The sequence below is a fragment of the Eubalaena glacialis genome, chromosome 1 (assembly GCF_028564815.1).
Source record: "Eubalaena glacialis isolate mEubGla1 chromosome 1, mEubGla1.1.hap2.+ XY, whole genome shotgun sequence".
Taxonomy (NCBI): Eukaryota; Metazoa; Chordata; class Mammalia; order Artiodactyla; family Balaenidae; genus Eubalaena; species Eubalaena glacialis.
The window spans coordinates 167,717,660-167,734,861 of record NC_083716.1 but is presented as its reverse complement, the minus strand read 5'-3'; the positions used below and the strand labels follow the sequence as shown (position 1 = coordinate 167,734,861).

General features: G+C 36.4%; 1 protein-coding gene across 5 annotated transcripts in view; it reads left to right on the top strand.

Moving 5' to 3' along the window:
- Positions 1 to 17,202, top strand: part of WDSUB1 (WD repeat, sterile alpha motif and U-box domain containing 1) — a 73,370-nt gene that overhangs the window by 12,563 nt on the left and 43,605 nt on the right. For all 5 annotated transcript variants that reach the window (XM_061200577.1, XM_061200557.1, XM_061200547.1 and 2 more), the window contains exons 5-9: positions 532 to 625; positions 14,216 to 14,249; positions 15,513 to 15,553; positions 15,634 to 15,740; positions 16,476 to 16,655. In XM_061200577.1, coding sequence (XP_061056560.1) covers positions 532 to 625; positions 14,216 to 14,249; positions 15,513 to 15,553; positions 15,634 to 15,740; positions 16,476 to 16,655 — 456 coding nt within the window. The remainder of the gene's footprint in view (positions 1 to 531; positions 626 to 14,215; positions 14,250 to 15,512; positions 15,554 to 15,633; positions 15,741 to 16,475; positions 16,656 to 17,202) is intronic.

Here is a 17,202-nt window from a genome sequence, read left to right as displayed (position 1 = left end):
CATAAAAAGAATTTTAGTGTTACCATACTTGTAGGAGTTTTATAGGATATATTGGAATTATAAGATGTTAAATTACTATTATTTTTAATTTATGGAATCAGAAAATATTTTCTTAATATCAGATATTTAAAACTACAGGTATTTGATTCTTTTTAGGCGTTTGGGCAGTTGGCGTGTGGTGTGTGTGTATTTTTTAAGATACCAAGATTGAAGTATAGTTTAAAATTTCAATTAGTTTAAAATTTTATATATTTATATATTTTATAGAGTTTAAAATTTTTTAATTTAAAAATAATTTGATGATTATAACCCCCCCCATCTAGCCTTTGCTGACCCCACCATTTTCTTTACCCATTACTGAACTTTTGAAACCACTTAATCACTTGAGTTGCATGACAATTTTTTTTTTTCATTTTTGTGTCTTTTAGGCACTCAAAGATTTTATTGAACAAATAAGTGAAATAGTTTTTACTTAAAAATAAATTCTAAGCACAGTCAGCTTGCTAATTTTTCTCACCTTGTTGTTTGCAGGTTTTGAATTAAAATATAAAAGTACACTGAGTGGGCACTGTGCTCCTGTTCTGACTTGTGCTTTTTCTCACGATGGGCAGATGTTAGTTTCAGGGTAAGTTATTTAGTTTAATTTCCTTAAACCAGTTTGGTATGAAATAGAGTAGACTTACAGAGAAGTACATAAAACGTAAGAGAATAGGTTGATAAATCATTGTGATGCAAACTTGTAACACTGCTCAGGTCAGGAAATAGAACATTGCTGGTTTTCCTCCGGAAGTCCTCCCCTTCCAAGTGCCCCTTTCTGGTGACAGTACCTCAGGTTATATGCAACATTGCTTTTTCCTTTTAAATTGATTTAAAACAAATCATACATTATGAATTATTTTGTGTCTGGCTTCCTTTGCTCAACATTACGTTTGTTTTCCAAGTGGTTGAACAAATCTGATGTATATAATATGTGATAGGAATCTAGTTTCATTTCTTTCCATATGGATATCCAGTTGTCTCAGTAATGTAAGGTGAAAAGAATCTTTTCTTCACCATTTTCATATGCCACCTTGTCAGAAATCACTGATCATATATGTGTGGGTCTTTTCTCAGCCTGTGATTCTGTTCTGTTTTTCTGTTTATCCTTGCTCTGATATCTTTCTGAGCCTTATAATTTGGCTGTTCCTGGCTTTTGACACTTCCATGTAAATTTTAGAGTTAGCTTGTCAGACTGTCTCCAGTTCCTCCCTCTACCCACACAAACCTGTTTAGATTTTGACTGGGATTGTATTGAGTCTGATAAATTTGGGGAGAATTGACATCTTTATGATGTTGAGTCTCCAACCCATGAATATGGCATATGTTTCCATTTATTTGTCTTTTGATTTCTCTCAATATAATGGCTCTCAATAGAAGACAGTTTATTTGTCATCCTTGTGGAGGTCCTCCTCATCTTTTATTAGATTTATTCTAGGCACTTAATTTTTTTGTTGCTATTATAAAAGATGTGGCTAATATAGGGAAATATATATGGAAAGACTGGATTTATCTGTTAAGATTCTAATTTTGGATTTTTTATGTATAAAATCATATCATATGTTAATGATGGCTTTTGTCTCTTCCTTTCTAATCCTTATACCTTTGATATCTCCTGTGCCTTCCTGAACTGGCTAACACTACCAGGATAATGGAAATAGTGAAAATAGGCAACCTTGTCTGACCTAATTGCAAAGGGAACGCTTTCATTATTAAGTGTGATCACTGTAGATTTTGGGAGATAAGCTTTATTAACTCTTCTTTTCCTTCTATATAGTTTGTAAGAATTTTTTTTCATGAATAGGTGTTATAGTTTATCAAATGATTTTTCATGCATCTTTTGAAATGAGCATATGCTTTTTCTTTTTTATCCTATAAGTGTCATAAATTATACTGATTTTTATAAATCTGGTTTACACATGTTAAACTAATCTTTTGTTGGAATAAATACAACTTAGGACATATTTTTGTGTATTGCTATAGAGAAGTCAGTTTTATTCTGACTGTTGCTTTTTTGGATATAATTCATACTTTTTTCACTGGCTTCTCACATTGTATTTTGAGTTTTCTGCACATTTACTTTGATGTATCTAGTTTGGGGTTTCTTTTTATTTAGTTTGCTTGGAATTTACTGAACTTCTTAAAGATGTAGAATGATATTTCATCAGTTTGGGGGGAAATTCTTATTTACTATCTCTTCCAGTATTGCCTCTGTCCTTTTCTTTCTCTAATTCTGGGATTCCAATTAAATGCACATAATACCTTCTCACTGTAAACTTTATGTTTTATTCTCTCTTTTGTATTTTTTTTTTGAATTTTTGAATTTTATTTATTTTTTTATACAGCAGGTTCTTATTATCTATTTTATACATAGTAGTGTATACATGTCAATCCCAATCTCCCAATTCATCCCACCACCACCCACCCCCCGCCACTTTCCCCCCTTGGCGTTCATACGTTTGTTCTCTACATCTGTGTGTCTATTTCTGCCCTGCAAACCGGTTCATCTGTACCATTTTTCTAGGTTCCACATATATGCGTTAATGTACGATATTTGTTTTTCTCTTTCTGACTTCACTCTCTATGACAGTCTCTAGATCCATCCACATCTCTACAAATGACCCAATTTCGTTCCTTTTTATGGCTGAGTAATATTCCACTGTATACATGCACCACATCTTCTTTATCCATTCATCTGTCTTTGGACATTTAGGTTGTTTCCGTGTCCTGGCTGTTGTAAATAGTGCTGCAGTGAACATTGGGGTACATGTGTCCTTTTGAATTATGGTTTTCTCAGGGTATATGCCCAGTAGTGGGATTGCTGGGTCATATGGTAGTTCTATTTTTAGTTTTTTAAGGAACCTCCATACTGTTCTCCATAGTGGCTGTATCGATTTACATTCCCATCAACAATGCAAGAGGGTTCCCTTTTCTCCACACCCTCTTTAGCATTTCTTGTTTGTAGACTTTTTGATGATGGCCGTTCTGCCCCGTGTAAGGTGGTACCTCATTGCAGTTTTGATTTGCATTTCTCTAATAATTAGTGATGTTGAGCAGCTTTTCATGTGCTCTTGGCCATCTGTATGTCTTCTTTGGAGAAATGTCTATTTAGGTCTTCTGTGCATTTTTGGATTGGGTTGTTTGTTTTTTTAATACTGAGCTGCATGAGTTGTTTATATATTTTGGAGATTAATGCTTTGTCCATTGATTCATTTACAAATATTTTCTCCCATTCTGAGGGTTGTCTTTTCATCTCGTTTGTACTTTGCTTTGCAGAAGCTTTTAAGTTTCATTAGGTCCCATTTGTTTATTTTTGTTTTTATTTCCATTACTCTAGGAGGTGGATCAAAAAAGATCTTGCTGTGATTTATGTCAAAGAGTGTTCTTCCTATGTTTTCCTCTAGGAGTTTTATAGTGTCTGTTCTTACATTTAGGTCTCGAATCCATTTTGAGTTTATTTTTGTGTATGGTGTTAGGGAGTGTTCTAATTTCATTCTTTTACATGTAGCTGTCCAGTTTTCCCAGCACCACTTATTGAAGAGACTGTCTTTTCTCCATTGTTTATCCTTGCCTCCTTTGTCATAGATTAGTTGACCATATTTGTGTGTGTTTATCTCTGTGCTTTCTATCCTGTTCCATTGATCTATATTTCTGTTTTTGTGCCAGTACCATAGTCTTCATTACTGTAACTTTGTAGTATAGTCTGAAGTCAGGGAGTCTGATTCCTCCAGATCCGTTTTTTTCCCTCAAGACTGCTTTGGCTATTCAGGGTCTTTTGTGTCTCCATACGGATTTTAAGATTTTTTGTTCTAGTTCCGTAAAAAAATGCCATTGGTAATTTGATAGGGATTGCATTGCATCTGTAGATTGCTTTGGGTAGTATAGTCATTTTCACAATATTGATTCTTCCAATCCAAGAACATGGTATATCTCTCCATCTGTTGGTATCATCTTTAATTTCTTTCATCAGTGGCTTACAGTTTTCTGCATACAGGTCTTTTGTCTCCCTCGGTAGGTTTATTCCTAGGTATTTTATTCTTTTTGTTGCAATGGTAAATGGGAGTGTTTCCTTACTTTCTCTTTCAAATTTTTCATCATTAGTGTACAGGAATGCAAGAGATTTCTATGCATTAATTTTGTATCCTGCAACTTTACCAAATTCATTGATTAGCTCTAGTAGTTTTCTGGTGGCATCTTTAGGATTCTCTATGTATAGTATCATGTCATCTGCAAAGAGTGACAGTTTTACTTCTTCTTTTCCGATTTGTATTCCTTTTATTTCTTTTTCTTCTCTGATAGCCCTGGCTAGGACTTCCAAAACTATGTTGAATAATAGTGGTGAGAGTGGACATCCTTGTCTTGTTCCTGATCTTAGAGGACATGCTTTCAGTTTTTCACCATTGAGAATGATGTTTGCTGTGGGTTTGTCATATATGGCCTTTATTATATTGAGGTAGCTTCCCTCTATGCCCACTTTCTGGAGAGTTTTTATCATAAATGGGTGTTGAATTTTGTCAAAAGCTTTTTCTGCATCTATTGAGATGATCATATGGTTTTTATTCTTCAATTTGTTAATATGGTGTATCACATTGATTGATTTGCTTATATTGAAGAATCCTTGCATCCCTGGGATAAACCCCACTTGATCATGGTGTATGATCCTTTTAATGTGTTGTTGGATTCTGTTTGCTAGTATTTTGTTGAAGATTTTTGCGTCTATATTCATCAGTGATACTGGTCTGTAATTTTCTTTTTTTGTAGTATCTTTGTCTGGTTTTGGTATCAGGGTGATGGTGGTCTCTCATTCTCACGGTAGAATGAGTTTGGGAGTGTTCCTCCCTCTGTTATATTTTGGAGGAGTTTGAGAAGGATAGGTGTTAGCTCTTCTCTAAATGTTTGATGAAATTCGCCTGTGAAGCCATCTAACCCTGGGCTTTTGTTTGTTGGAAGATTTTTAATCACAGTCTCAATTTCAGTGCTTGTGATTGGTCTGTTTATATTTTCTGTTTCTTCCTGGCTCAGTCTCGGAAGGTTGTGCTTTCCTAAGAATTTGTCCATTTCTTCCACGTTGTCCATTTTATTGTCATATAGTTGCTTGTAGTAATCTCTCATGATCCTTTGTATTTCTGCAGTGTCAGTTGTTACTTCCCCTTTTTCATTTCTAATTCTGTTGATTTGAGTCTTCTCCCTTTTTTTCTTGATGAGTCTGGCTAGTGGTTTACAATTTTGTTTATCTTCTCAAAGAACCAGCTTTTAGTTTCATTGATTTTGCTATTGTTTCCTTCATTTCTTTTTCATTTATTTCTGATCTGGTCTTTATGATTTCTTTCCTTCTGCTAACTTTGGGGTTTTTTTGTTCTTCTTTCTCTAATTGCTTTAGGTATAAGGCTAGGTTGTTTATTCGAGATGTTTCCTGTTTCTTGAGGTAGGATTGTATTGCTATAAACTTCCCTGTTAGAACTGCCTTTGCTGCATCCTATAGGGTTTGGGTTGTCGTGTTTTCATTGTCATTTGTTTCTAGGTATTTTTTGATTTCCTCTTTGATTTCTTTAGTGATCTCTTGGTTATTTAGTAGTATATTGTTTAGCCTCCATGTGTTTGTAATTTTTACAGCTTTTCTCCTGTAGTTGCTATCTAGTCTCATAGCGTTGTGGTCAGAAAAGATACTTCATTTCTTTATTTCTACTATAATACTTTATTTCTACAATTTCAATTTCTTAAATTTACCAAGGCTTGATTTGTGACCCAAGATATGGTCTATCCTGGAGAATGTTCCATGAGCACTTGAGAAGAAAGTGTATTCTGTTGTTTTTGGATGGAATGTCCTGTGAATATCAATTATGTCCATCTTGTTTAATGTGTCATTTAAAGCTTGTGTTTCCTTATTTATTTTCATTTTGGTTGATCTGTCCATTGGTGAAAGTGGGGTGTTAAAGTCCCCTACTATTATTGCGTTACTGTCAATTTCCCCTTTTATAGCTGTTAGCATTTGCCTTATGTATTGAGGTGCTCCTCTGTTGGGTGCATAAATTTTTACAATTATTATTATATCTTCTTCTTGCATTGATCTCTTGATCATCATGTAGTGTCCTTCTTTGTCTCTTGCAATAGTCTTTATTTTAAAGTCTATTTTGTCTTATATGAGAATTGCTACTCCAGCTTTCTTTTAATTTCCATTTTCATGGAATATCTTTTCCATCCCCTCACTTTCAATCTGTATGTGTCCCTAGGTCTGAAGTGGGTCACTTGTAGACAGCATATGTACAGGTCTTGTTTTTGTATCCATTCAGCCAGTCTATGTCTTTTGGTTGGAGCATTTAATCCATTTACATTTAAGGTAATTATCGGTATGTATGTTCTTATTACCATTTTCTTAATTGTTTTGGGCTTGTTATTGTAAGTCTTTTCCTTCTCTTGTGTTTCCTGCCTAGAGAAGTTCCTTTAGTATTTGCTTTAAAGCTGGTTTGTAGTGCTCAATTCTCATAGCTTTTGCTTGTCTGTAGAGGTTTTAATTTCCCCATCAAATCTGAATGAGATCCTTGCTAGGTAGAGTAATCTTGGTTGAAGGTTTTTCCGTTTCATCACTAAATATATCCTGCCACTCCGTTTTGCTTGCAGAGTGTCTGCTGAAAGATCAGCTGTTAACCTTTTGGGGATTCCCTTGTATGTTATTTGTTGCTTTTCCCTTGCTGCTTTTAATATTTTTTCTTTGTATTTAATTTTTGATAGTTTGATTAATATGTGTCTCGGTGTGTTTCTCCTTGGGTTTATCCTGTATGGGACTCTCTGTGCTTCCTGGACTTGATTGACTATTTCCTTTCCCATGTTAGGGAAGTTTTCAACTATAATCTCTTCAAATATTTTCTTAGACCCTTTCTTTTTCTCTTCTTCTTCTGCGACCCCTATAATTCGAATGTTGGTGCATTTAATGTTGTCCCAGAGGTCTCTGAGACTGTGCTCAATTCTTTTCATTCCTTTTTCTTTATTTTGCTCCCTGGCAGTTATTTCCACCATTTTATCTTCCAGCTCACTTATTCCTTCTTCTGCCTCAATTATTCTGTTATTGATTCCTTCTACAGTATTTTTAATTTCAGTAATTGTGTTGTTCATCACTGTTTGTTTGCTCTTTAGTTCTTCTAGATCCTGTTAAACGTTTCTTGTATTTTCTCTGTTCTGTTTCCAAGATTTTCGATCATCTTTACTATCATTATTCTTAATTCTTTTTCAGGTAGGTTCCCTATTTCGTCTTCATTTATTTGGTGTTGTAGGTTTTTACCTTGCTCCTTCATCTGTAACATATTTTTTTCTGGTTTCATTTTTTTTTTTTTTTTTTTGATGGGTGGTGCTGTATCCCTGTCTTACTGGTTGTTTGGCTTGACACATCCAGCACTGGAGGTTGCAGGCAGTTGGATAGAGCTGGGTCTTGGTGCTGAGATGAGGACCTCTGGGAGGCCTCACTCCGATTGATATTCCCTGGGGTCTGAGGTTCTCTGTTAGTCCATCGGTTTGGACTCGTAACTCCCACCACAGGAGCTTGGGCCCGACCTCCGGCCTGGGAACCAAGATCCCACAAGCTTCGTGGCGCGGTAAGAAAAAAAAAACGGGGGAAGAAAGAAAAAAAGAAAAAAGGAGCAGTAAAATATCAAAGAATAATAAAATAAAATTAGAAAGATGAAAAACATATTAGGAAAAGTAAAACTATAATTGAAACAACTGCAACAAGGTAAAATAAAACCACAAAAGAAAAAAGAAGTGGTGGGGGGGAAGAAGCCAAAAGGAGAGAGCAATAACAAAGTATAAAGAATAAAGTAGAATTAGAAAAATAAAAGATTTATTAGGAAAAGTAAAAATGTAAAAGAATTTACAGCAATGAATCCACAAGGTAAAACAGAACTCCAATCTAAAAAAGGAAAAAAGAAAAAAAAAAGCCTTGGCTATGGGGGTGGAGTTTTGGCAGGGGTGGAACTTAGGCAGGGGCGGGGTTTGGGGTGCGGCGAGACCTAGGCAGGTGGGGGTGTGACGTTTGAGCCTGGGATGGGGCCTGGGGGGGGGCGGAAATTCAAGTGTGGAGCGGGGCCTCTACTTAGGACCTGTCCGGAATGGGAGAGGCATCAAGACCTGAGGGGGGCCTCTGGAGTGTGGAGTTCTGGAGTTTGGAGGTAGGGCCCTGAGTGAGGGTGTGTGGGTGGGGTGTAGGCCCAGCTTGTGGGAGGGGGTCTCCGAGTGTAGAGGTGGGGCCCTGGGTGGGGGTGTAGGGGTGGGGCTTGGGTTCTGCACAGCAGGAGGGAGGCTCAGAGGGCAGAGGATTTGGCCCAGGAGCCCAACAGGCTTCCTGGTGCCTGAGTGGACAGGGAAAGCACTGGCCCCGTTCCCTTCTGTTCCTTTACGCCCTGCCGTACCGTCTCCCCCAGCGTCTCCCCCATCGCTGCTGGACCCCTAACCGTGGGTGGGTCCCGCTGGGTGTAGGCACTCCTCCTCTCCCCCAGCTGCCCCTCAGGGGTGCCAGTCCCAGAGGTCCGACCTTTACTTTTGCTCCCCCTTCCCTCCCTCCCACTCCCTCAGGACCTGAGCGGCTGGAGGGGGCCTAGGTGGGCAGAGGATCCGGCCTGGGATCTCAACAGGTTCCTGGGGGTCCGAGTGGGCAGGGGAAACCTGGTCACACTCCCTTTTGATCCTCTGCCCTCCCAGTGGTTCCCCAAGTTCCCCCTTCAGGTGTGGGATCCCTTCCCCTCCCCCAGCCGCCCCTCAGCAGCGCCAGTCCTGTCCCGCATCCACTTCTCCTCCCCCTTCACTCCCCCCACGCCCCACATCCTACCCGGTAGCTGGCTGTTCCTCCCGTCCCCTTAGGTGTCTGTGGCCCGCCACTGGTGCCTGGTAGGTGCCCTAGTTGTGAGGAGATGCGAATTCCACATCCTCTTAGTATGCCATCTTGACTCCACCCCCCTCATTGCTTTTTGGTCTTAGGATTCTTTGACACTCTTAAAAGTTATTGAGGACTCCAAAGAGCTTTTGCTTATAAGGGTTACATATATTGCTATTTACAGAAAATAAAACTGAGAAGACTCTAAAATATTTTAAGTTTAAACAATAATAATAAACTCGTATATTAACATAACATTTTTCTTTAGGAGAAATAAAACCAAAAATAGTGAGAAACGTGGCATTGTTTTACATTTATGAAAATCTTTTCAGTATTTGGGTTAGCAGAAGATACATAGATTCTCATATCTGCTTCACACGCTTCATTAGCTCTCAGGGCTATGATGGCATCACATGTCATACAGCAAAATGTGTAGGAACTTTTTCTCTCCATCTTTATCCACATCTCTCCTCTAATAAGTTTCCTGTAGCCCCTTAGCCGAATTTGTGTTTGGTTTCACCCTTACTTCTCTTGATCCAACCAGATAAAATTAACATTATATGAATTAGCTGCTATTCAAACAGGAAGAGTCAATCTTTGTAATTCAAATAGAGGTTGCCTTTTTCCATAAATTCTCAGTTCTAGTAGTTACGATTCTTTGGAAACCAGTTTAAGAATGGCTATCATTGTTAGAGTTTTAACAGTTCAAAAATAACACCCTTTTTTCTTCTTCTTGAGTTGAAAACCAGTAAGAGAGAAATACTGGGCAGATAACTACTAGATAGCAGGACTGTAGATCTGCAGCTGACTTGTTCACCTGCTCTTGGGTTGCATGGACCACTGCAGACTTCCCCTGAAAGGGCAGATTAGAAAATAGAAAATCCAGAAGGGGCTGAACCACATGGCCCAGCATCTTCCCCAGACTTTTCAGTCATCTGTCGTTCCTTTCCTGCTAAGCAAGAGAGGGTGAAAAGAGGCCAGGAATCTTACTCCAGAACGAACTGGAAGTAATTGTCCCCCCTCTTCTCAACCAGATGCTTGTTTATGTTTTATCTTTTATAAATGTGGACAACAGAGTTTTACTGTCATGAATTAGTAATGGCTCAACAGCCACCCTCTCTCACTCAGTAATGACTAGCATAAGAAGGCTTAAGGTCACCTTTCCAAAACTCAAATCATCATTCATTTCCCCGTATTCTCTACAACATTGTTAACAGAACTATTGAACAATTCAGTTCTTTGGACAGAGTCCATGTTGCAGTTTGCTTATCGTGAGGGTTATTAGATATTACACGGCTTGAAAAAAATAGATGTCTTGTGAAAACTCTAGTGAAATTTGAATAGTCATGTGATCTGTTTTATAAGTTTTTAGGCTAAAACTGTCAGGGTGTGTGCCCATTATGAATCAAGTTTAATTATAATACATTCATGGGGGATATTCTAGGAAGTGTAAAATCCAGAAACACAGGTTACTGAGTTTTAATCCCAGCCCTGCCATGCACTAGCTGTGCAACCTCAAACAGGTTCTAGTTCCATGTCTTCTCTCGGCTTCATTATTCTGAATTATAAAATGGGGAAGTCAGAACACTTTCCTCAAAAGATTGTTATGAAGCTTAAATAAGAAAATGCAGGCAGAGCATTTATTATGTTTGGGGCACAATAATTGCTCAGTATAGGTTCATTAAATATTATGTATATTATAAGAATATTACTTTTATGTATTATTTTAATAATCCAGAACATTAGGCAATTATATAACATATAACATATTATTTTACTCCCTCATTTTCTGATTTCTGCTTTTTCTGGGTTAAGTTTTAGCCATTGATCTATACTGAGGGGCATTATAAAACAGCTGTTTGAAACTTACCATCTTCGTTCAGGAAGAGCTGTTGGGGACTATGTTTCATAGCATCCTCTCTGTAAAGACCTTGGGGGAAATAGTTCCTACAGGTCTCAGCCTAAAGAATTGATGTCCCTTTCCCATGCATTGGGTTTGTGTTTCTATCTTAAATTGTATGACAGATCATGTTTCCTTTTTAAAATTGCTATTGAAGAAGCTCGGCAACAAACTTGCAGCCCTCTGTTAACAAAGTGGACTCTGTTGTGACATACATTTTAAATACTAATCTTAACCTTCATCTCTCTCCCCCACCTCATCTTTATGTTCTCTTCCTCCCCAGTTTCTTCACATAATTTCTATCTTCTTTTTGCTACATCTTTGTAAGAGACTGCACATACTTTCTGAATGAGAAGAAACATAGATATATATTTAAAATAAAAATGTGTGAGTGTAAAATAAATTATTAAACCTTAGGAACATACTTGACCTAATGAAATAGTTGTGGGTAATTTCATTTGATTAGTTTTTTGGTCATTGTATAAAACTGGTTTGAATTAAAATGCTTTAGGTGATTTGTGACATGGGTGGCTGTACAATGTCACTACAGTGTCACTCATCTCCCTTGAGCTTGTGATTATATGCTCTTCCATATCAAGCACATAACTGTATGTGTTGTTCCTCTTGCCTAGCAGCTGTCCAGATAAAATTGGCGTGTTTCTCTTGTATTCTTTTTTTTAAATAAATTTATTTATTTATTTATTTTTGGCTGCGTTGGGTCTTCGTTGCTGCACGCGGTCTTTCTCTAGTTGTGGTGAGTGGGGGCTACTCTTCGTTGCAGTGCGCGGGCTTCTCATTGTCATGGCTTCTCTTGTTGCGGAGCACGGGCTCTAGGCGTGCAGGCTTCAGTAGTTGTGACACGTGGGCTCAGTAGTTGTGGCTTGCAGGCTCTAGAGCGCAGGCTCAGTAGTTGTGGTGCATGGGCTTAGTTGCTCTGCAGCATGTGGGATCTTCCCGGGCCAGGGCTCGAACCCGTGTCCCTTGCATTGGCAGGCAGATTCTTAACCACTGTGCCACCAGGGAAGCCCTCTCTTGTATTCTTGAGTGAGTAGAGTTGAGGTTTTAGAGTGCCACAAAATTGTAGGAATGGAGTATCAAAAGACTTGACAATTAATGCATCCTTTATAAGGGAAAGTAAGGTTAAGGTGACAGAGCAGATTGTGGGTACTGAAAGAATTATATATAGCAGGGGGAAGAGTTATATATAGCAGGCAAGAAATGTATAACCAGGGGCACCAAACAATCAGAATTTTTATTTGCTGTTGGTTCACGTTCTATTTAGGGAATATTTTGAGGTTTTATGTTGTTTTAGTAGTTTCAAGGTATTTTATGCCTGTTTACAGTGGTTATAATTATTTTCTATCTTTGAAACCCAAATCTCGAATATTGAAAACTATTATTTTTTCCTAATCCTAATTTCCTTCCCCCCAAATCTAATGAGTTATCAAATCCCATTACATCTTCCTTTGAATCCCCATTAGTCAAATTAGGGACTATAGGAGGTGAGTTTAAAATCCTTTTAATCTCTAAATGTCTGCAGGTCTCTGCCCATAATCTCTAGTCTTCTTGCCTAGATTCAGTAGACTCTTAAAGAGTTCTTCATGTTTGGCCTTTTGCTTCTCAAATTCATTTTTATACCTCATCAGCAAGTGAACCTATTTCATTGCCATCATGGCTGGCTATCTGTTGCTTACAAGACTGTCTAATGATGATTCAGCTTCTCAAGTGATACATTATTAGGATGAGTTAGTTCTAATTGCACTAGTGGTAGTCTCAGAAAGTGGAAATTCCTTTTAGTTTGTTTTAAGGATGCTAAGAAGTAATGAAGTTTTCCCTAAGAATTTTAGATATTCCAGAAATAATACTTTGTACTTTGAGAAATTTAGGACTGAATAAGAGTGTCTATAAATCATGTCTAGCATATACATATTAGCTGCTAATATAATTTCTCAATGTTTTTTGGCTGGAATTTAACGTTTACTGCTATAATTCTGTTTTTTGATGCCAGAATGCATTTATATGCTTCTCATTTGCTTGTATTTTATTTTATATTGAACAACGTATAACTTCTATTTTGAAATTATGGCAAAGATTCTGTAGTCAAAATCCATCACCGGGGGCTTCCCTGGTGGCGCAGTGGTTGAGAATCTGCCTGCCAATGCAGGGGACACGGGTTCGAGCCCTGGTCTGGGAAGATCCCACATGCCGCGGAGCAACTAGGCCCATAAGCCACAATTACTGAGCCTGCGCGTCTGGAGCCTGTGCTCCACAACAAGAGAGGCCGCGATAATGAGAGGCCCGCGCACCGCGATGAAGAGTGGTCCCCACTTGCCACAACTAGAGAAAGCCCTCGCACAGAAATGAAGACCCAACACAGCCATAAATAAAATAAATAAATAAATATAAAAAAAAAAAATCCATCACCAACACTGGAGAGACTACTAAATAAGAAATTTTAAGTCTTATTCAAAGGAATTTTTTTTTTTTTTTTTTTGGTGGCATGTGGGATCCTAGTTCTCCAACCAGGGATTGAGCCTGAGCCCCCTGCATTGGAAGCGCTGGGTCTTAACCACTGTATTGCCAGGGAAGTCCTTAAAGGAATTTTAAGCCTTCTAATAGGTGTGACTCCTGTGGTCAGACTGTAATCAGCTACCGTTTAATAATAATAAGTACAAATATTATTAAAGTTGTACAGAGAGCAGTAACACTCGTATTGTTGATATGTTTTCTTGCTTTGCAACATATATCGTGGCATAACAGCTATATCAGGGGGAAAATATCATGTAGAAACATATTTATCTGTTGTTCTCAATTAAATAGTTTGTTATGTTATTGCATTTTTCTTTGTATGATGTTTTTTTTTCACCACTAGAATAAACCCAGATGGTTGTTTTAATTTTTACAGCATTGAAAGAAACAATGTAGGGTCCATATCAAGTTTCGAATCATAATTTTCAAAAATGAGTCACAATTAAGACATATATACGTATTGATTAGTAATTAAGGCACAGCCATATCAATAATAGCAATGCTATTTGGAAAAAAAATCAAGTAGAATGTACTAGCTTTTCCTTGTAGTTTTTCCCTTCGAGTTACTAACTTGATATGAGATTGCGTCTTATTTATACATTACAAATGCTTATTCTGTTTATGGCTATATAGCATAAATAGCATGTGCTAGTGTTTAATAAAGTTTATAATTTTCTGATAAATTTGGTGTTTGGTATATGGCATGTAGTTTTTTTAAATAAAAGTTTATACATATGAACAAAAATAGATTGCATTCTGAATGTGTGCATATCAATATTTCAGCCTTTTCTTAAAAAGTTATTAAAATGATTAAAAAATACTAATTATGTAAATACTGTACTTTGTTTTTATAGAACTTTCACCCATAATCTTTTTTTTTTCTTTTAAAGATCAGTGGATAAGTCTGTCATAGTGTATGATACTGTAAGTATTTCAAAATCTTGTGTGATCTGTGTAAATTATGTTTGCTTATTAGGCTACTGAGCTTCAAGTTTAGCTAGGCAAGATGAGAAAAATGTACATATTTTTTCTGTTTAGGATGCCCAAGAATATAATATATACATTTTCAGAAATGCTAAAATAGTTATGCAGGTAAGGTATTGGTTCTGAGACAAGCCCTTAAATATTTCAATAATGGTTTTAAGATAGACAGATGTTTAGTCTGATCAAAGAAAATACAGATTTAAAGAGCATCAATATTAAAAAAATCACTTTAAGTCAATTTTTCTTAAACTCTTACACCAGGTTTCCATAACAGCAAAGGAATGTTTACCCGAGGGTTTTGGGAAGGTATAGCTGAAAGCTGAAAGTGGCTCTATCACTTTAGAGTCCCACCTGGATTTAGAGACTAGTATAAGAAGAGTAAGTTATAAAGGATTTGGAAAAATGGGGCTCTTTGGTAGATGCATGTGAATAAAGACCAGGTTGCATAAATATGAAGAAAAATGAACGTTTAATATATAGTGAAGGTATAATTGACGAAAATATTCTCCAAGAGAAATCGGTGTTGAGTGGGACCTTACAGTGGTTCAGCTTATGTTGTAGCTATGCCAGCAAAGAAATAGAGATGTGAATTATCAAAGTGTAGTGGGTCAAGCAAGGAAGCTAAGCTAGTCCTCCACACAGCAGTTCAAATTATTGAGTTCTGGCAGGAAGTGGGAAAGAGTACTCAAACGAGGTGAAATAGATCCTTAATATTTCTCAGGAGATTTTCGTGAGATTTTACATTCACAGAAATAGCTATAATGTTATATTTTCTCCATAAAATATGTATATGAGTCTCAGTTAAATACATCTAGATGTTGGATGGCCAGCTAAGTGTACTCAATATTGAAATGACTAATTTCTACTCACTCGTCTGCAGTGGGTACAGTCAAATGCCATAGCAAAAATACAAATTATTTCATGGTTACTATTAGTAAGTTGAGACAAATCAGCCAGGACTATATTATACTAAAAATTTCAGCAGACAGCAGTGCTGATAATTGAGAAAGAGTGAAATAAGTACTTCATAATGTTATTAGTTATAAATGCTATTCTCTATTCATTGGGTAAAGTTTTGATTTATATTAGTGACTCATAATATTAGAATACATAGAGTGTATAAACCATTCAGGTCAAACAAGTCTTTATCAGTAGCTTTACTCTTGCTTGAGTAAATATAAAGCTGTTTGTGTTGTTTTTCAGAATACTGAGGATATACTTCACACCTTGACTCAGCACACCAGGTCTGAACTTAACTTCACTTTGTAGTAATATAATTAAAAAATTGGTCTGAGGATATATAATAGTTGTTTTTATTAACTAGGTATGTCACAACTTGTGCCTTTGCACCCAATATCCTTTTACTTGCTACTGGTTCAATGGACAAAACAGTGACTATCTGGCAGTTTGACCTGGAAACACTTTGCCAAGGTTAGTAAGGATATCATGTGTAACCCAGTTCAGCACCATTCACCATTAAAATGAGAAATTCAGTAATTTTTGGACAAATTATTCATGTTGCTTTTCTCAATATAAAGCATACATCCAAATTTAATATAATTTAAAAATAATTTTAGAGAACCCAGTGTTAAAGTTAACCCAGACATGTACATTAAAACTGTTGGTAAATGCTTTTGGATGCACATTCATGAATATCATACCTCCCATAGTTTTGTAAGCTCTTTATTTATACTCCATACTAATTTTTCAGATAAATATAGCCTAGAACAAAATAGAAATGATAGTTTTATCTTGTTGCTTTTATTTTTGGTTTTATCAAGCAACATTGACACATAATTTAGGAGTTTTATTTTTATCACTGTCAGAATTAACCAATTAGTGGTGCTGATATGCAGATGACAGATCACATATAATACTTCTGCTGATATGAATTTTATATAATAAAGATAAACTTCTTCTGGAGTGAAAAATGTTCCAAAAGAGTAGCATTTAATATAGCATTAAATAATACCTTATACGTAGTATTATTTGATTTTTTAAAATTTCTTAAAGGATGTTAAAGTAGAAAACACAGATTTAAGAAAATTTCATTTACTTTTTAGTACAAAGTGAGAATGTTTATAAAGGATATACTTTTTCTCTTGCTTGTTGTTTTTTCACTTACTTTTTGTTTGTGGGGTTTTTTTGGTTTGTTTGTTTTTTAAGCAAGGATCGCAGAAGATCAACCAAAGCAATTTACTGAAGATTGGTCAGAGGACGATGTCTCAAACTGGCTTTGTGCACAAGGTTTAAAAGACCTTGTTGGTATTTTCAAAATGAATAACATTGATGGACGAGAACTGTTGAATCTTACAAAAGAAAGTCTAGCTGATGATTTGAAAATTGGTAAGACTAGTGAAAGTTAGGCAGTCTTAAAAACAGCTTTTAATAATTTACTCTGAGATTGGTTTTAATTGCATTAATGGTTTCCTCTTAATATTCTAGCATGGTGGTAGTACTGATATATGTCTGTGTATAGAAGTATAGTATATTTTTATTAGATTATGGAAAAGAAATGTTACATACTGTTTCTTTAGGTAATTAAAGCTATCATGTAACTGTAATTTTTAAAATGTATATATTTTTAAAATTGTGATATAATTCATCCTCTTATAAGTGTACAGTGCAGTGACTATTCAGAGTTGTATAACCATCACCACTCTTTGATTCCAGAACATTTTCATCTCTTCAGAAAAAAACTCCATTCCTATTAGCAGTCACTCCTATTCCTTGTCTCTCTAGCTCCTGGCAACCACTAATCTACTTTCTGTCTCTAAGGATTTGCCTGTTCTACATTTCATAAAATGTATGGCCTTTGGTGTCTGGCCTCTTTTGCATAGCATGTTCTCAAGGTTCATACATGTTGTAGTATATATTAGTACTTCACTTTTTT